Raw genomic sequence first — 20938 nt, 5'->3', positions numbered from 1 at the left:
ACTGACTGTAATTTTCTCAAAGGATGTCCAGTGCTACTCTAAAGGACTACGACATAATTCATTAAGTCTTTGTGTCCCGATAACCTCATCTTCGCGCGTTGATGCTTTTCGGCGTAGTTAGCTTAGCTTGCTAGCCGCTAACGAAAAGAGGCACATCGCCAAGCAGAGATCAAGTGCGTATTTTTTGGAATTATCATTTGAAAATGTGTGAAAGAACGACACCCAAGTACAAAGAGGAACTTTGTGGTATAAAAGAAGAGAACGAGCAACATCATCAACTGCTGGACGAAGTTTGCAACCAGCCTCGTGTTGTGCTACACAAAGCAGGTTTGTCCACGTGTTACTCTCATTTGCTTTGTATAGAACGACTTTCTTTCATTAGAAATATGCATCACAACATTAAGTTGTTTGGGGAAATCGTTCAAGGTTATTGCCGTTTTATTTTTAAATATTGCCTTTTACTTGCAGGTCTGCTGAGAAATTGTTTATGTCAAATGTAATCAGTGCAGAAAATATATGCCAAAGAATAACCAATAGTGGGGGGTGAACTCCATGTTTTTCCCCAGTATAAAATTTACATTTAAAATAACAAAATAACATTTCCTGGTTTTTATATTTTGTTCAAGCAATTCCTTACGGAAGGAATTCCGCCTGACTCTAAAAATGTGCACACTGCCGCGAAAACGTCAATGGCGGTTGATCAATTTTAGTGAATAAAACACAAAATATATAAATATTTTTTTTTAAATCAAGTACGGATTGGTCTTATTTATTTATGAACTTTTTACTGGCTTGGTCGGGTGAGAGTCAATGAACCTCGGGTGGCCCTGCACTGTTTTGTGCACGTGTGCATCGTTTCACCCCATCCAAACATTTAAAATACATTGAATGCATCCATCCAGGGTTGCACGGATCTCATCAGTGAACAAGCACATGCTGCAAGGAATGCATCTGCATCTTTGTCTTACTATGGGCTTAAAAAGGCTGAACGTCACAACCCCCTTTTCTACCTACAAGTCCAGGAACATTTAGTTCCTGGTAATAAAGTTCCTGTGGCCCAGGTGGTTTGCATCACCCCCACAACTCATAGTTCCTGGTATTTTATCCAAATGACAATGATGATGTATCAGTGGGAGGTCTTGTGTTACTTTGTTACTCATTACTGACACCCGAAAGCTGTTAAGCGTCATTGCTGTTCCAAAATAATTCAGTGAACTCTTAAAATATTATGGTGTATCTTAGTTGAATTTGAATACATATTCCAAAAACGTCTGTGACTATGTCAGGAATGAAATCGGGCATCAGCCGCAACGTGCTTCCTTTTTAAATGCTCGTTTATCACAGTTGTGCTGCTAAAAGTAGGTTTACATCGTAGGACGTAATTTTGTGAAATGCCCCCATGGTCCGGTCCAAGTTGGGGTCCACGCATTGCTCCGTATGCGGCAGGCACAAGTCAAGGTAGCACGGTAGAAAATAAGACAAAGTCGCCGCCTGAGGTTTGACTTGACCATACCAAATTTGTCTTTCTGTGTCCTTCAGACGTCAGTGAAAACGATCTCCTTTATGTAAAAGAGGAGCCAGACTTGACTCACATGAAAAAGGAGGAGGAGGAGGAGGAGGAGATCAACAAGTCACCAGTGAACGTTCTCCCTATAAAGACTGAAGATGAAAACAAGGATGAGAGTGAGGACAACAGAGGGGCGGAGCCTACACGCAGCAGCTCAAGTCATTACGTGACAACAGAAGGTGATGAAGACCACTGGGGACCATCACAAGTACATAATGAGGACACATTATCAGATGCTCATGACGATGATGATGATGATGATGATGATGGGCAAGCCAAAGGTGAAAGGGCATGTCACACTGACTCATTCACTTCAAAGCTGTCTTTAAAAAGTCGCAGAAAAACACACAGTGGTGAAAAACCTTTTTCCTGCTCGGTTTGTGGCAAAAACCTCTCTCGAAAGTCTCATTTAGTAAGGCACACAAGAACGCACAGTGGAGAAAAACCTTTTTCTTGCTCAGTTTGTGGCAAAAGCTTCTATCAAAAGTTTGATTTAACAATCCACACAAGAATGCACAGTGGAGAAAAACCTTTTTCTTGCTCAGTTTGTGGCAAAAGCTTCTCTCGAAAGGGACAATTAACAAGGCACGCAAGAATGCACAGTGGAGAAAAACCTTTTTCTTGCTCAGTTTGTGGCAAAAGCTTCTCTCAAAAGGCACAATTAACAAGGCACGCAAGAACACACAGTGGAGAGAAGCCTTTTTCATGCTCAGTTTGTGGCAAAGGATTCTCTGAAAAGGGAAATTTAACAGCACACACAAGAACACACAGTGGAGAAAAACCTTTTTCTTGCTCAGTTTGTGGAAAATGCTTCTCTCAAAAGTCAAGTTTAACAGAACACACAAGAACACACAGTGGAGAAAAACCTTTTTCCTGCTCAGTTTGTGGTAGACGCTTCTCTGTAAAGTCATATTTAACTTGCCACACAAGAACACACACTGGAGAAAAACCTTTTTCTTGCTCAGTTTGTGGCAAAGGATTCTCTGAAAAGGGAAATTTAACAGCACACACAAGAACACACAGTGGAGAAAAACCTTTTTCTTGCTCAGTTTGTGGAAAATGCTTCTCTCAAAAGTCAAGTTTAACAGAACACACAAGAACACACAGTGAAGAAAAACATTTTTCTTGCTCAGTTTGTGGAAAATGCTTCTCTCAAAAGTCAAGTTTAACAAAACACACAAGAACACACAGTGGAGAAAAACCTTTTTCCTGCTCAGTTTGTGGTAGACGCTTCTCTGTAAAGTCATATTTAACTTGCCACACAAGAAAGCACAGTGGTGAAAAACCATTTTCCTGCTCAGTTTGTGGCAAAAGCTTTAATGTAAAGTCAATTTTGACAGATCACACAAGAACACACACTGGAGAAAAACCTTTTTCCTGCTCAGTTTGTGCCAAGAGTTTCTCTCAAAAGTCGCATTTACGAAGCCACACAAGAACGCACAATGGAGAAAAGCCATTCAGTTGCAGCGTTTGTGCTAAAAAATTCTTCACTCAACGTATTGCTGAGAGACACGATTGTGCTGGTGAGAATTGCAGCGATCCTTGAAGCTTAAAAAAAAGAAAACAAAAAAACTGAAGGAACTGACTCTTTGTGGTAAGATGTAAATGTGATTTTGAATAAAATATGAAAAATTTACTTTTGCAAAGCTCTTTTATCGACATTAAGCCAATGGGATCAGCGCCAGAATAACCAATGTGTCTGAGTGATGATTTTTTTGTGTGTGTTTACATCAAACATGTAAATAAAATTAATTGCCTTTGCCTGGAACAACATTTGTTCACGTTATACGTCTTTTTAATCGTACCTAATGGAAAAGGTGTGAGAAGAAACTGTGCTTATGAAATTGCTGCCTTCCACAATCATCAATAAAAACACTTGTTCCACTTGCTCAACTGGCCTTCATTACGCTGTGAAAAAGTGAAAAACAGAACTTGAAGTTGAACTATAAAAAGAACCAGAAAGAGAAACGCAAATAGTCTCAGTTTCTCTCAAAGGTTTTGGAATGTCAGGAGTTGGCAACTTGATGGCGACTGGAGTCAGCGCTGGTTTTCTCGCTGTGTTTGGCTGGCTCGTATATGTATGGTCCATTGAACAAAACTCAAACTCTTCAAATATCCCCTCACATACATTTAATATTACACTTTATGAATAAATTTCTGACTGGCTAAATACACTTTCTAGGTTGAGCTCTATCAATCGTTTGGGGTTTGTTGCTAAGCAGAATCTCACTTTGGAAAAACTATCATTTTGTCAAATATACCAAATATTTTTTTTCATGCTATATTGTATTTTTTATTCATTGGATTATTTATATATTGAAATAGGAAAATTTTAAAATTTAAAATTGGAAACCACATACAGCCTTACTTCAATTAATAATAATAGAAACATTTTATAAATATTGAACTAATTGAGAAGAGTCCTGATCTTGAAATAAATATTGAATTATAAAAAATACTAAAAAAATAATTCAATAACCCGACCCTGGATGAGCGGCAGAAAATGGCTGGATGGATGGAATAATTTAAATTGCATACATATTCAAATGAACAAATATGTTCAGAAATATTCAAGTGTGAAATAAAAAGGTTTAAATTAATATTGATATAATTCCACATTAAAATAATTGAATAAATATTGTATTATTACATATACAAGCTTAAATATACATTGAAATAAATAAAAAAAAAAAGTCATGTATTTTTAAATGGCCTTATATAGATATGGGAAGTTCAAAGAAGTGACCAGTCTTGGTTCTGAAGTTCCGATGTAACCAGATACTGCCCTGAGAGAAAATAGGCCTGAGCATTGTTTATGGTGGGGGCAATTCTCTCGCCAGGTCAGTGACCTTCCAGGGTATGGAAGTAATTTAAGGTGGTCACGAGTAGACTGGTCGTATCAACGGGGAGACGCATCTGCTCTCCCTCTGGGGGACTTTTGGAGGGAAATCCCGAAGACTAGCGTGATGGGAATGCATATGCAACAAGGGAAAATTAGATATTCATGTCCTATTTGGGCATTCCCTGTAAGAAGGGAATGTCTGAGAGGGGGCTCGCACGTGCGCGGAGCGCACACATGCACACATTTTTGGGGAGACTTCTTTTGACATCAGCATGTGACGAGAATAAAATCTTTCTTCTTTCTTTGGTTCTTTTCCATCACCAATCCAGCCTTGCTCGGCTGCATCTCCGGAAGGCAGCAAGGACCCACACTTCAAAGACAAAATATACTACATATTGAAAGAAAAATAATACTCAAATATTGAAATAAGTATAGAATTGAATGAATAAACAACAAAGAAATAAATACCTCCTGGAAAATATTATTTATCAACATTCGTCAAAGCACAACATTTCGATCAGATTGAGTTCTTTCTTGCAAATTCTTAAACAATCGTAATTTTTTTACTTTTAATTTTTAAGTTACTTCAGTGCATTTCACACCTGTGCCTTCAGTGAAGTCCTACTTTGTACTACTTTAGAATTAGAAATTAGAAATCCCTTTATTGTCATTGTACTCAAGTGTGCAACGAGATTAGAGGGCTCCCCTCTCCAGTGCAATACAACAATAATACAGACAGGTGTAACCCAGTAGAGAAAACGCCATTTTATTTTGAAAAAACATTTATTTTGTTAAGAGGAAGTGTATATCTCTCGTCTACTTGATTTCCTGTTTGGAGTGTCATTCATCTGATTATGACTTTCTGATTCGTCAAAGTCAAGTTGTCCCGCCTTCTCGAGACGCTATCTCGAGATTAGCTGTGTATATCGTTCTTTTACGCCTGGACGCCCAACTGAAAGGTTGCGTGACGATATCTAATGCTAATGTGCCGTTCGGTGAGTGAAATACTTATTGAAGTTGATATAAATGTGACCAATAATAAAATGTTAATTGGGAAATGTTTTATCTTAAGTGTGGATACCAGTGAGAACTGAGGGTCTGTGACAAATCGACCGTGTTCGTACTTGAACGTCGTCTTGGTGAGTCGCCATGCACTTGCTATGGACTGTCGTAAAAACGTTTATGTGAGGCTAACGCTAAGATAACGTTAAGCTAATGCTAATCGCGAGTGGAAATGTACTGCTTGTTTACAGTGAAAGAGTTGATTTTACTTGTTTTAAGGTCTTTCTAAAGCAAGGTTTATGTTGATAAACAAATGTATAACTGCTCATTTTGATGTAATATGTGTTAAAAGTGAAATGTTGAATTGACTCAGTTATGTTTGTTATACAATTATTTCTTTATTGAAGTGATTGATATGTAAACCATAAAACATGGTTATTGAGAAATTGGACATATTGAGAAATGTGTTTATTGTTAGCTCATGAGTTCATTTCATGTGTTACAATGACAATTTGGAAAACATGCATGTAAATTAATAACTGTTATAAATGTGATATTTAGATGCAGTATTTATGATAATTGAAAACTATAGAGCTATAGCGACTGATGATACTGGAAACTGATAATAGACTTATTAGCTGCATACAATAATTTCATTATTGTTATGCAGGCTGGGTTTTTTGTCTTGGCATTAAACCAAGATCCGAAACTGAATGGATTCTCCTTTGATGGAGATGGCGAGCCTGAGCCCAGAACCACATCTGCGATAAAGGAACCACAGTCTTCACCAACTTCTTTGTGAACATCACGTGGTAACACACCTAATTACCACCACAACAAGACTTTTTTCCCCAAGACTACCGGAAAGAACATTGACTGACTTAAACAAAATATTACTGAGCTCAGTAGGACTTTGGGATTATTATTTCTAATTTTTGGGATTTGTGATTTATTTTATGTATATGATGCCGGCTGTGAATTTGTAAATAGTTGTTTTGTTTTCCATGTTAATACAGTTATTGTTGTTGCTCATTTCTGCCTCCAGCTATTTCATTCACACACCTATCAATTATCACTATTGTAGCCTTCGAGAATCTAGAGTCTGGTCCAATTTATTAAATATCAAACTAACACTATCTTTAAGTAATCTGGGGTTACACAAATATATAAATTAGATAAATAAATAAGAGAGTGCAAAGGAATTCAGTACTGAATAGGGTATATAAAAACACATCACAATGCTGTTCTGCAAGGTAAGGGTGTTCTCGTGTGTGTGTGTGAGAGTTCAGTACTTGAATGAATCCACATCAAAATACCATCATTTATGACACCACGGCTGGACAAATAATATCTAGAAACACTTACGCACCACTGAGTGAGTGTTGGACGATATAGCTTCTCTTGAAAGGTCCGACTTGAAAATGTCCTTGCAAGTGTATCTGCAATTAAATCCACAGGACCGTTTCAAACTTGTCTTTATCTTCGGGTTCATCATAAACAAAGGTGTTGAATACCTCGATGGCCTCCGGCATTGGTTCGCAAAAGGGCTATTTTTCTTTCGTCCGCTCTGTTTCCGACTCCCACGACGGCAAGGTGGAGCTGGAATTGTTGCTTGAACTCGCGTCCACATCTACCGTAATTTTCAGTGCTTCTGGTGGCCTTACGGAGTCCATCTCGCGTCAGTCCTTTTCTTGACCCGCGACCTGGTACCATGTAACGTTCTGTCTTCTAAGAAGTCACGCAGGTAATGTGATGCTGCAAGCTTGTGTGTCTTTATTTACTGACTTGCATTCTCATCTATGTGCAGACACACTTGTTCGTCTGGTAACCATTAATTGCACTCAATCACCTTTTTAAACTTGTTTGTGAAGCTTGTATCACTTGAATAAGATATTGTAATTAACGTAGACCCACCAAATTTTATATCTATATCTATATCAATTCCCAGACTGTTGTAAAAGCTTTCTTTGAATATAATCTAGACAGTGGCATCCTCACAGGCATTGCCCCCAGAAACAATTTTACAACGTATACATTTCGTTGTGCCGATAATCACCACAATCCAGAAGTGTTGGTTCGCAATAATGTCTGAATGATATCCAGCTAATATGGCACAATGTTAGAATTTGGCTTTGCAAGATGGGCAAATTATTCTTGAATTAAAAAAAATGTAGTTCACTGAGTTCAAATATCTAACTGTCTAGAGATTATAAATTAAGCCCTGAGCTAATGCTCGAATTTTGACAGTTTTTTGGCAAATCTTCAAAGCAAACCAAATGAAATAGTAACCATTTATGATAAAAAAATTAATAAATAAATAAAAATCCCAAACTAGAATTACGCAGATACCAAATTAAACCATTTTTTACGGGAAGAAAAGGTGCTCTCCAAGACGTAGACAGCTCCAAGAACCGCTGCAGTCTTCACCTCCTATTGTCTCCCGAATGCCTCCCTCCACCTCCACGCTGTGCCAACTCTGATTCTGTCAACTGGGGGAGGGTGTAGAGACAGTAAAATAATTGGGGGAGCTGTGGAGCAGAGCCCAAAATCAGTCGGGCCCCGTGTCCACAACCCCTCCGGCAGAGACGCACACAGAGCTACCTCTCCCGAGTGACCCGTTTCGTGAAATTTTGAAATTTAGTCACGTTCCCAAAACCGAAGAATTTGTAGTGGGTGCTGAAGTACGATACCCTGTTAGTGACGCGGAGTATTCAACATTCGTAATAGACGTCTGAACCCAGCCAACCGCCTCTACACACCGCTTTACCATGGGGCCTAGATCTTTAGTATGAAGACGCGCATCAATAGTCAATGTGATTTGTGGCTCAGCGAAAGTAAACAATTCATACCATTTCTGCTGCTCAGGGACAAGGCACGCATGCGAGGCAACGCCGGAAGACATAACACATATATAATCCTAATGCAAGATGTACTCATGACTAGATTTGGATGAATGCATTTTGATAAACCAAATCATGTGTGCAGTGTACAATGTACTGGGTCAATTGGTGAATGGGTGGAGGTTGGATCAGGAACAGGGCATACCCACCGCGGGAGGATGGAGAACCAGGTTTCAGAGCTGCCCTCAGATGTTTCAGTTCAGCCAGTGGAATGGTGGAGAGCACCACATATGCTCCGCGGCCCCCTGTCATGGAATGGGGTACCAGCGGGTTGGTGTCAAGAGTGCGTTGGGCGTGGGTAACTGAAAAATATGTAACTGACTAGTGCTGGGAGGAGTATGCAAATCGCTGTTGAGAGTCCGGTTAGAACTCCAATAATGAGGGTATGGTCTTGTGGTTCAGGTCTTTTAATAAGTTGCAGTCAAAGCACACATTTCTTGACGCTTCAATTTGTGTGGTTCTAAAAGGAAAATAATAAACATTGAACATTGCATGTTACTAATTAGCAGTGAAGCGTGGATTGTACAGACAAACAAACAGTGGTATTAATGCTGTAACTTACTTGTCTCACGCACAACTCAAAGCAGGATAAATGTGGACTACAACTCAAACTAAGCTCGAAAGACAGACTGACACGATTCTTCCCTCTTCCTCCTTCTTAAATACACGCACGCACGCCCACGCACGTGAGTTGGAGCACTAAACTCCGGCCTCTTAAAGGAGCCGGTGTCACAGTCTCTGAGCAGCCTTTTCAACATTTAGTTTCTTCCATTTCTGGAGTTCAGGAAATAGTACAAAGACAGATATCTTGGCGTCTTTTTCTTAATCTCACGAGAAAACTGCACTCGGGCGAGCACAGTCGAAAAATGCGCGCCATCTTTCAGCCCAGCTTCAGTTTTTATGTCAAGCGTAATGTAGGTTGAATCGGTCGTCCTCGCTCCCTCCCACGGCACGGGTCCACGTCCAAGGGAAGGTCCTCCCCAGGTTAATCATCGTCTGGATAAATTGATTCCCGTCTGGTCCCCAAGACTGGCACGCCAAGGCTGGCCTTCTCCGGCTGGCAGTCTCTCCGTCTCTCTTCGCTGGCATTCCTCTGTAATCTTGTCGATGTGCATGTGTGCGTGTGTATGTTGTTGGAATTTATCTTTAAATATATGTTAGAATTTAATTTTCAACCATTGTAAACTCAAATTAATAATCTGACTCCAATTTGTGACTTTACCCAACTCTCACTCATCCAACAATATGCACGCTCGTTCTGCAATAGAAAGGTATCAGAAAGCCGGCATTTTCACACACGAGTGGATTTATTCCTAACACACAAATCTACAACTTGAGTTTGGGTCCCTCTCAATACAGCTCTCTTTGTCTTCGCTGTTCAGCATTAATTTATAGACACAATATGCAAATGACACAGAGACAAAGGCATCCTGGTATGATTCTATTGGCTATGTGTATGCTGCAGTTAACATTAGCTTGCTTTTCTTGGTCTTTCTTCAAGTGGTGGCTCCTCCTGCTTGTGGTTGAAGGGTCCAGTTTCTTGTCGACCCTTCCCCCTCGAGGTATCTGTCTCCGCCAGGCACGGACCTAAAACCTCCCAAACCTCACATTCTTTCACTTTCTTTGTCCAGCTTCACCAGCCACACACACAGCATTCCACAGAATAACAGTGACACAAGATGCAGGACATCGAATAAAACTAGCCAGGTTTAAACTCTTCCACTGCTTTAGAAATCTTCTGATGCGGCTGAGGCTGCAAAGCAGGTGGATACATCGAAGGAGCACAGACCTCAACCACCAGCAATTTCTGGGATTACTGAACCTCCTCGAAGATCAACAAGAGTTAGACGACAACCGGACAGGCTGATTGAAAATGTTTAATGTTGTGTGATTGTTGCTAAAATTGTTGTAGAGCTGCTTGTTGTCATAAAAAAATGGATAGATATTGATAAGAAGTGAAAATAACTGATAAAACAAAATTAAAATAATAATAATAATAAAAAATAATAATAATAAAAAAAGGCATTGGCATTGTTTAACGTTTGAAAGGGAGATGTAATAGCAGATAGCAGTAATATCATTGGCCACTAGTCAGCGGTATTGCCTGATATGTGTGTTTTGGTTACCAGACGAACAAGTGTGTCTGCACATATGTAACGGAGTAAAATATATACATTGGTAAATGATAGCGGAAGTGACGCAATGGCACACAATGTGGCACCTGCATCCCGCGTAGCGTCAGTTAGAGCTACGAGGATTGCAGAGTGGTAAATCGCATCTCGTTGCTCGTCCAACAAATGCACATTATTATTATGATTTGGTTCGTTTATGTTGCTGTGGTGCGCTCAAGTAGTTCAGTTGATTGTCATGAGCCCACATCGATTCTTGTACTGTTGTAAAAGTAACATTTTGTCAACTTCTGTTAAATTTATTTGTAAACACGTGTGTTGTGCAGATTATCTCGAGCTGGTTGCGACTTCACTCTTGCTCTTGCCACATTGTGTTGCAGGTAATGTGATTCTCTTTACTGTTTTATTGTATCTTTTCATTGTCGTGTTTTTCATTTATTTGAATGTAATTGCGCGAGCCTGCAGTTAAGCGCTGCCGCCATTGGCGATGTGACGCAGTCACGTTCTGCTACGTGTCTGCTGCGTGTGATGCATTCAGGGTCACTCTGTAAATGAGAGCGAATATCTTCTTTTTCCTTTTCTTACTGTAAATAGTCATAGAATTGTATTCCCAGGAAAATTGGTTGTAATTGTATTCTAGTTAAAACACTATACGATCACACTTGTAATAAGTACTTTGTTTGGTTTTATAGAGTCAGATTTAATTTGTTTGTGTTGTCAGTGAGTTAGAGCTACGAGGATTGCAGAGTGATTATCTCGAGCTGGTTGCGACTTCACTCTTGCTCTTGCCACATTGTGTTGCAGAATTAAATTAAAGAAACTATCCCAAAATCCACCTGAGTGTCCGTGGTGTATCGGAGCGACAGCGACGTGGTGCTGCAAATCGCCACAAAAGGAGTGGCCCGTCACATTGGTGCCGTGACCCGTCGATCCCAAATTGATTCTTCACGTCGGACCGGGACCGCGACGCTGTATGGATTCCCCATCGCATCACTAGGTGGACAGTGTATCAGCTCACAAACTGCAGTTTGTCAGTTTTTCCTAGCCGGAAATTGGTCGATATACATTTCTGCTGTGAATTTTTTTTTCTTTCTCTGTTATTTTTTTGTGAGATGTCAAGATGAGCTCTCTCCGAGGAACGTTCAGTACGCCTTTCAATAAGTGTTTTGGTAGGGGCAGAGGGATCCCAACAGTGTTACAGTTTAGCAGTCCCGTTCAGAGTGATGTAGTTCATGCAGGGGGGGATGTACAGGATCTAGCTGAGGCCACTTTAGTTAGTGGGGACAGGGTTCCTTCCCAGAACTACTGCAGTGTACCCACAATGAGCACGCAGGCTACTATGACACCCACATCAGATCCCATTCCACAGTCACCTGATGTAGTTGGTCAGATGAGTGACATTATAAAGCATGTGGGCCAGCAGCTGGCAGATAGTATTATGGCACGTCTAAGTCCAGCGCAAAATGTTTCAACACCGACGGCCTCATTTGCACATGACATGCCCATTGACACATCCACACAGAGACTAGATTCATCACAAGTTTTGCTAGTGCCACACAGGAAGGTGAGGGAACCTCCAACCTTCAAGGGGGATGACACAGACACAGTGAATGTGCATGAGTGGGAAGACCTAATGAGGACATACCTAAGGAGAGCAAATGTCGCTGCAGAACATCAGGCAGAGGAAATACTCATTCATCTCAGAGGTAGAGCGAGGGATGTTGTAAAAGTTAGCGCGAGAAACAGTGCAGTTGATGTGACTCAGGACCCAAATGCCATCTATGGCGTTCTTCGTAAACATTTTGCTGCTGTCCCTTGTTCACCGCTTCCCCTAGCAGACTTTTACACTACACTGCCAAAGAGTGATGAGGATGCTTACGACTATTGGTTGCGGCTCAATCATGCAGCTGACATTGCCACTAACCGCCTCAGAGAACAGGGCAAAGACTTGGACTGCTCTTCACTTGAAGTAACACGAATGTTTATCAAGAATTGCCCTTGTAAAGAACTTTCCATGACATTTAGATCGAAAACAATCGACAAGTGGTCAGCAGTTGAAGTCCAGGCTATATTGGATGAGTACCAAACGGAGATGAGTCCAACAGCTGCTCCTCCTCCTGCGGCGTTGAGGAACCCCACTGAACATGTTTATGTAAACAAAGTGGAGATGCTTTCAGCTGTCACAAGCCATACTGACAGTCAGGTAACTCACTCAGGCAGGACGACAGACTTGACTGCTCTCGAGCGTGTCATTTCCATGTTGGAGAAGATTTTGCTGGAGAGAGCTGCTCCATCAACTTCTGCCGCCGGTCAGCGCAAGTCAAGGCTCCCGAGGATTGAAGGTCTGAACAATCTTCCATGTGCTGTCTGTGCCAGTCCTGAACACTCCGCTCTCGTTCACTGCCGTGAAAACAGGCTCTGCTTTTTGTGCTACTCACCCGATCACTCCAGACGCAACTGCCCCACACAGGCTCAGTCCGCACAGTCACCGCAGTCGGGAAACTAATGGGTCTGCATCCAAGGGAGTATGATGTGGATCAAGTTGGCGACCCTCCCAGTAGCGCTACAGATGATTTTGAGTCAGTGTTGGAGTCACTCGCTTCCAGTGTCGCCCCAGGCAAAACTATCATCTTTCAAGGCACACACAAGGTACAGAGGTCAGACAGTTTGTTCTATACCACTGCCACAATAGCAGGTGTTTCCCTGACAGCAATGATTGACAGCGGCTCTACTGGATGCACAATAAGTGAGTCTGCTGTGGCACGGTTGTTGGAGTTCCACCCGGAGATGAAACGTTACTCTGCGGATGATGTCATTATTGGATGTGGAGGTCTTCAGGTGACACCTTCGGCAGTATGTGAGGTGGAAATGGAAGTGTATGATTGCAAGTTGGCTGTTCCTCTGTTTGTGGTGCCTGGACAAACGGATGACATAATTCTGGGTAGTAATGCCATCAAGAAGATTCTTCAGCTGATGAGGAGGACTGACAGCTACTGGCGACTCATATCTGAGCCCAGAAGTGCCATTGATGAGGACTCCCACCACTTCTTATCACTCCTTTCCAACACAGAGAAATGGAGAGGTATGAATGTGCCTGACAAAGTTGGCACTCTGAAGTTACGTCAATGTGTGATGCTGCAATCGAATAGTGAACACCTTGTTTGGGCTAAGCTTCCTGCCTCCGCACCGATGTCGATCGGCAGCACATTCATGATTGGACCAACTCAATCAAGGTGCAGATCAAGGAAGATTTTGGTTGGCAGAGTTATTGCTTCGTTGTGGGGTGATCGATGGCTTCCAGTGAAAGTCATCAACCCTTCCAGTGAACAAGTGATGTTGAAGAGGAACTCAATACTGGCAGATGTGTTTCCTTGCATCGCTGTTGAAGATCTGTCTCAGCCTGATAACATCCAAGTTCTCTCTCAGTCTGTCACTAAGGCTGCAAAGCCAAAGTCCAAGGAAGAAATTAGGCTCGCATTGGACAAGCTCGGACTGCACAATCTGGATCTGGATGAGTGTGCTGTGTCTGACATGTGGAAGGACCGACTTTTCCAAATCATTGAAAGACATGAGTCTATCTTTTCACGAAACAGGATGGACTGTGGGGAGGCATCTGACTTTGTGCACAAAATACACCTAGTGGATGAGAGACCATTCCGCCTACCTTATCGGAGAGTGCCGCCGAGTCAGTACGAGAAGCTGAGGATCGCTCTCAATGAGATGGAAGAGAAGGGAATAATTCGAAAGTCTACCAGTGAGTATGCATCTCCCTTGGTTCTTGTGTGGAAGAAGAATGGAGATTTGCGCATTTGCACAGATTTCAGGTGGCTCAATGCGAGGACACTGCGTGATGCACACCCGCTGCCTCATCAAGCTGATGCCCTTGCTGCACTTGGGGGGAATGTCTTCTTCTCCACCATGGACCTCACATCAGGGTTCTACAACGTACCCTTGTTTGAGGATCACAAGAAGTACACGGCTTTTTCGTCTCCCTTTGGCCTGCATGAATACAACCGGATGCCGCAAGGTCTATCAAACAGTCCAGCCACATTCATGCGGATGATGCTTTCCATCTTCGGGGACGAGAATTTCACTAGCCTCTTGTGCTATCTTGACGACCTGATGGTCTTTGGTCCGACAGAACAGATAGCGCTTGAGCGGTTGGAGTTAGTTTTCTCCCGCTTGAAGAACCATAATCTTAGGCTCGCGCCAAAGAAGTGCCACTTTCTTCGGAGATCAGTGAAGTTTCTCAGCCATGTCATCTCCGAGTCGGGTGTGCAGACAGACCCTGGGAAAGTCGAGGCCATAAACCAAGTGCAGGTGTCCGACTTGATGGACAGTGATGGCGTCACTCCCTCACAGAAGAAGATCCGATCTTTTTTGGGCATGGTGTTGTATTATCAACATTTTATTGAAGATTGTTCCATAAAGGCCAGACCCCTTTTCAAACTTCTTTCGGGCCAAAGAACTGGTCGTAAAGCCAAACGAGGGGCGAGATCGACATTGAACGCTTCGAGTCATGTGAAGTTAACAGCACAAGACTGGACTGCTAAGTGTCTGGAAGCCTTTGAGACCTTGAAGCACGACTTGTCACACAGTGTGACATTGGCCCATCCTGACTTTGGGAAGCCTTTCATCCTTGCAGTCGATGCTTCATTTGATGGCATTGGAGCCGTTTTTTCCCAGCTCCAACCTGATGAGAAGGTTGCAAGACCGGTGGCTTTTGCTAGCAAGACACTATCGCGAGCCCAGTTGAACTACCCAGCGCACAGGCTTGAATTTCTTGCTTTGAAGTGGGCCATATGTGACAAGTTCCCCCACTGGCTTAAAGGTAGACACTTCACTGCGTGGTCTGACAACAACCCCTTGACCTATATTCTGACGAAGCCCAGGCTGGATGCCTGCGAACAGAGATGGGTGTCAAAGCTGGCAGCATATGACTTTGACTTGAAGTACGTTCCAGGACCCAAGAACACGGTGGCTGACGCCCTGAGCCGTGAACCCTTTGTCCAGTCTTGCGTGAGTCATCGTCTGGTGAAAGAACCCTATCTGTCCTTGTTGGAAGAAGTCAAAGGAGTTGTTAATGACACTGTACAGGATGCCTTCCGTTTGACCACCAACTGCCAGGTTGTCCACACTGCTGGGGGTGTTGCCGATGAAGAAGCTCCCCAAGGGCAAGTTCCCTATCAGTCGCCCGGCTGTGCTATTGGTGCTGAGGAGGTGTCTGCTGTTTTGGATGCCCAGCAAACTGGCGGTGTCTCCTGGCTACCCGGCGCAACCCCGTCGTCATTACAGTTGCCAGAAGAGGATCCTTCTGTTGCCATCCCCTACAGCCAGTTACGCAATCTGCAGCAGCAAGATGCTACGTTGAGCAGAGTGTTCTTCTACGTTCAGCGCCATAAGAGACCCAATGCACGCGAAAGAGCTGACGAGTCTCGCTGTGCGCTTGTGTTGTTGAGGCACTGGAAGAAGTTGAAGGTTCGTGATGGGACTCTTTACAGAGTGAGGAGGGACCGCCACATGAACCGGAAGGTATTTCAGTTCGTCACCCCTGAATCTCTGAAACGTCAAGTTTTGCATGGTGTTCATGACGCGGCTGGTCATCAGGGCTGTTCGAGAACACTCTCTCTGGCTAGTGAACGGTTCTTCTGGACTGGGATGGAGAAGGACATTGTGAGACACATAAAGCAGTGCCAGAGATGCATCCTGGGTAAGACCCCTGAACCAAACGCCCGAGCACCACTCGAGAGCATCCATACTTCTTTCCCAATGGAGCTGGTGTGTATTGATTTCTGGACAGCGGAGTCTGGTGACAAGAAGACCACTGATGTCCTTGTTGTGACGGACCATTTCTCAAAGTTGGCACTCGCCTTCCCCTGCAGGAACCAGTCAGCAAAGCAAGTTGCCCGCTGCTTGTGGGACAAATTCTTCTGTGTCTATGGGTTCCCTACAAGGATCCATTCGGATCAGGGGGCTAACTTTGAGAGTAGGCTCATCAAGGACCTTCTTGAGATGGCAGGCGTGCACAAGTCCCACACGACACCGTATCATCCAATGGGCAACGGTATTGCCGAAAGATTCAACAGAACCCTGGGAGGCATGATCCGGACGCTTCCCCCAAACTCGAAGTCCAGATGGCCTCAGATGCTGAACATGTTGACATTCTGCTATAACTGCACAGTGCACGAGACCACAGGCTTTGCACCGTTCTACTTGATGTTTGGACGAGTCCCTCGTTTGCCTGTTGACATTATGTTCCATCATGTTTTGGAGAATACCAATGTTGTCAGCCACAATGAATTTGTGAACTGCTTGAGGAGAGACCTCAATGTGGCCGCAAAGATTGCTCAACAACATGCAGTCAAAGAACAGACCCGCCACGCCCAGATTTACAACCGCCGAGTAAAAGGGCTACCTTTGGCTGTGGGTGACAGGGTGCTGCTGGCCAGCCGAGGTGAGAGGGGCAAGAAGAAAGTTGCGGCTCGTTGGGATTCAACCCCTTATGATGTGGTGTCTGTGAGGCCATCGATCAATGTGTACAGGATCCGCGATGGAGACACTGGTCGGGAGAAAGTTGTACACAGGAACTTACTACTCCCAGTTGACTTCCTAACATTCCCGGGGCGGATGGAGCACCAATTGTCTTCAGAAGAGTCACAGGTGGAAGCACACGATGGGAGTGCCAGGAGTTCCAATCTTGATGAGCAGGAGGATGCTCAAGTGCGCACTGAGAACTGGCTCATGCAGTCACCAGTTCAGGCAGTGGCGGAACATGAGTGCTTCTCAGGAGAAGAGGACTCTAATGATCCCTGTCAGGAGGATGTCACTGAGGGACTCCAGTCAGCAGAACTGCCTCACAGATTCCGTACTGAATCGGAATTCAGTTACGACACTCCTGCACATATGACTTTAGATTCACCCGTTGCCTTGAATGACCCGGCCCCAGTTGAAATTGAGCTAGAGGAAGTAGTTTGCACACAACCACATGACATGCAGGGCTCTGTGACTTTCACAAGGTGTGGTAGGACAGTTAAGCCCCCTGATAGGCTTATATGTGAGATGTCATGCCAAAGAGTAGGGATGCCAGCATTAGTATGGGTTTAGTGTGACCATTGGATGGTTGTATGACTGTTTTTATTTTTCTTGATTGCTACTGCTATTTATTTTAGTAACTGGTTTGATATTGTTTATGACTAGGAACGACGGTCTCTGTTAACGGGTGTGAATATGTGCAGTTATGTGAAATGTAAATGGCATTTCTAATTGTCTGTGATGGGAATGGGGCTTAGAACCACCCTGTTCTTCCGCACTTCTTAAGGAAGGATTTCCGATATTGACACTTTTGTGCATTGTTGCCCGGCAACCACAGTTTTTTTTTTTGTCTTTTATGTATGTTGCCGCACTTCTGCATAATTTAAGGGGGGTGTATGTAACGGTGTAAAATATATACGATGCTAAATTATGGCGGAAGTGACGCAATGGCACACAATGTGGCACCTGCATCCCGCATGGCGTCAGTTAGAGCTACGAGGATTGCAGAGTGGTAAATCGCATCTCGTTGCTCATCCAAAAAATGCACATTGTTATTATGATTTGGTTCGTTTATGTTGCTGTGGTGCGCTCAAGTAGTTCAGTTGATTGTCATGAGCCCACATCGATTCCTGTACTGTTATAAAAGTAACGTTTTGTCAACTTCTGTTAAATTGATTTATAAACTCGTGTGTTGTGCAGATTATCTCGAGCTGGTTGCAACTTCACTCTTGCTCTTGCCACATTGTGTTGCAGGTAATGTGATTCTCTTTTCTGTTTTATTGTATCTTGTTTTCAATGTCGTGTTTTTCATTTATTTGAATGTACTTGCGCGAGCCTGCAGTTAAGCGCTGCCGCCATTGGCGATGTGACGCAGTCACGTTCTGCTACGTGTCTGCTGCGTGTGATGCATTCAGGGTCACTCTGTAAATGAGAGCGAATATCTTCTTTTTCCTTTTCTTACTGTAAATAGTCATAGAATTGTATTCCCAGGAAAGTTGGTTGTAATTGTATTCTAGTTAAAACACTATACGATCACACTTGTAATAAGGACTTTATTTAATTTTATAGAGTCAGATTTAATTTGTTTATGTTATCAGTTAGAGCTACGAGGATTGCAGAGTGATTATCTCGAGCTGGTTGCGACTTCACTCTTGCTCTTGCCACATTGTGTTGCAGAATTAAATTAAAGAAACTATCCCAAAATCCACCTGAGTGTCCGTGGTGTATCGGAGCGACAGCGACGTGGTGCTGCAAATCGCCACAAAAGGAGTGGCCTGTCACACATACACGCACACACCGACAAGATTACAGAAGAATGCCAGCGGAGAGAAACGGAGGGACTGCCCGCCGGAGAAGGCCAGCCTTGGCGTGTCAGTCTTGGGGACCAGACGGGAATCAACTATCCAGACGATGACTAACCTGGGGAGGACCTTCCCTTGGACGTGGACCCGTGTCGTGGGAGGGAGCGAGGACGACCAATTCAACCTACATTACCCTTGACATAAAAAAACTCTAAACTATATAAACTATAAAAACGGAAGCTGGGCTGAAAGATGGGGCGCATTTTTCGACTGTGCTCGCCCGAGTGCAGTTTTCTCGTGAGATTAAGAAAAAGCCGCCCAGATATCTGTCTTTGTACTATTTCCTGAACTCCAGAAATTGAAGAAACTAAATATCGGAACTCTAATCAGTTGTTGAGTCTTCATTTGACCCTTTTTTTCTTGAGTACAAAAAACGAACATGCATTGGCGTAAGTTTGGCTTTTAAAGGTGGATTTACTAACTACTTCTCATTTCCACATTGACACAACAACAATACTAAAGCTGTTGCTTTATGTTATTCATATAGAATTTTTGTTTAAAATCCCCCTGGCTCTTCTTTTTGTCTGTTCTATATTATGTACGTATTCATAACTGTTTGTTAATGTTAATAAAGTTTTTGACAAAAAACGTATTCGTAAATATTTATCATGTCACTGATGGTGGAGTGGTACACTCGCCTGAGTTGTGTGCAGGCAACGTGGGTTCAGTTCCCTCTCAGTGACGGTGTCTATGTCTGCTCTGTGACTGGCTGGCGACCAGTTCAGGGTGTAGTGCGCCTTTCGCCTGAAGTCAGCTGGGATCGGCTCCAGCACCCTCCCGCGACCCTGTTCAGGATAAGCGGTGTGGATAATGACATGACATGACAAATATTTGTCATCTCATCAATATTTGCACAACAGAGTACTGAGTTTCTAGATCATCACTATAATAGTTCTCAAAATTATATTTCTTATCAATTTAGGTTAGTTAAGGGATATTTTATTGACAATCTAATCTCAATCTACAAAGACAGAAAAAAAATTGGTGGTGGGGGGGCGCGAATCTTTTTCTTCTTGGTAGGGGCGGGCGTGAAATAATTGAGAGGCACTGCGAGTATATGCCGACATTATATTCATACAATCTTGCAGCCCGAGTGAACCACAGCATTGTTGCAAGTTCGGTCGGAGAAACGTAAACGTCCCACTGCTGTTCCAGCAGCGGCTTCTCGGGGCATAGGCGGAAGTGACGCGAGAGATGACTCGCCAATGTGGCGTTAATTTAGTTATTTTGTTAATTTTTTTTATCAACCGAATTAAAATATTATATAAAATAAATATTAAAATAGAACAGCCAGGGTTAAAAAAAAACCCACTGAGGCAAATAAATATATTTAGAAAATACGCGCTTAAAGCATGACGTCATAAGCAAGCGCGCAGCTTCCGAAGGACCTCGACCACATCCACCGACCCGTCCATACCGGAACAAAAGCAGTCCACCGCTGAATTCTTCTGATTTAGTGTGGAACTGACTGTAATTTTCTCAAAGGATGTCCAGTGCTACTCTAAAGGACTACGACATAATTCATTAAGTCTTTGTGTCCCGATAACCTCATCTTCGCGCGTTGATGCTTTTCGGCGTAGTTAGCTTAGCTTGTTAGCTTGCTAGCCGCTAACAAAAAGAGGCACATGACTCATCGCCAAGCAGAGATCAAGTGCGGATTTTTGGGAATTATCATTTGAAAATGTGTGAAAGAACGACACCCAAGTACAAAGAGGAACTTTGGGGAATAAAAGAAGAGAACGAGCAACATCTTCAACTGCTGGACGAAGTTTGCAACCAGCCTCGTGTTGTGCCACTCAAAGCAGGTTTGTACACGTTTTACTCTCATTTGCTTTGTCAAGAACGACTTTCTATCGTTAAAAATATGCATCACAACATTAAGTTGTTTGGGGAAATGCGTCCAAGGTTCTTGCCGCTTTATTTTTAAATATTGCCTTTTACTTGCAGGTCTGCTGAACATTTGTTTTTGCCAAATGAAATCAGTGCAGAAAATATATGCCAAAGAATAACCAATAGGGGGGGGGGTGAACTCCATGTTTTTTTTTAAATAAAATTTGAACTGATTATTTAAAATTTTACATTTTCTGGTATTTATATCTTGTTCA

At 42.9% G+C, this 20938-nt stretch overlaps 2 protein-coding genes and 1 long non-coding RNA gene across 3 annotated transcripts in view; 2 read left to right on the top strand and 1 right to left on the bottom strand.

Annotated features, from left to right (window-relative positions):
• LOC148341971 (uncharacterized) overlaps window positions 1-20938 on the bottom strand; it is a 68939-nt gene that overhangs the window by 30315 nt on the left and 17686 nt on the right. The window lies entirely within an intron of this gene.
• On the top strand, window positions 2140-3446 carry LOC148341973 (uncharacterized). The gene has a single exon (XM_088288741.1). The coding sequence runs from the start codon at window positions 2163-2165 to the stop codon at window positions 3111-3113; it is 951 nt and encodes a 316-aa protein (XP_088144867.1). The 5' UTR covers window positions 2140-2162; the 3' UTR covers window positions 3114-3446.
• Window positions 4517-6443, top strand: LOC148341972 (uncharacterized). The gene is made up of 2 exons (XR_015842186.1): window positions 4517-5548; window positions 6082-6443. It is a non-coding gene; the product is annotated as an uncharacterized LOC148341972 (long non-coding RNA).

The sequence above is a fragment of the Idiotropiscis lumnitzeri genome, chromosome 2 (genome assembly GCF_059441095.1).
Source record: "Idiotropiscis lumnitzeri isolate Australia: NSW breed Sydney's pygmy pipehorse chromosome 2, RoL_Ilum_1.0, whole genome shotgun sequence".
NCBI lineage: Eukaryota > Metazoa > Chordata > Actinopteri > Syngnathiformes > Syngnathidae > Idiotropiscis > Idiotropiscis lumnitzeri.
The sequence above is the reverse complement of the archived record's forward strand: the minus strand, read 5'-3'. Positions and strand labels throughout refer to the sequence as shown.

What these genes read in the sequence shown, in the direction of transcription:
- LOC148341973 (XM_088288741.1), top strand. Translation starts at nt 2,163, where the DNA reads ATGCACAGTGGAGAAAAACCTTTTTCTTGCTCAGTTTGTGGCAAAAGC.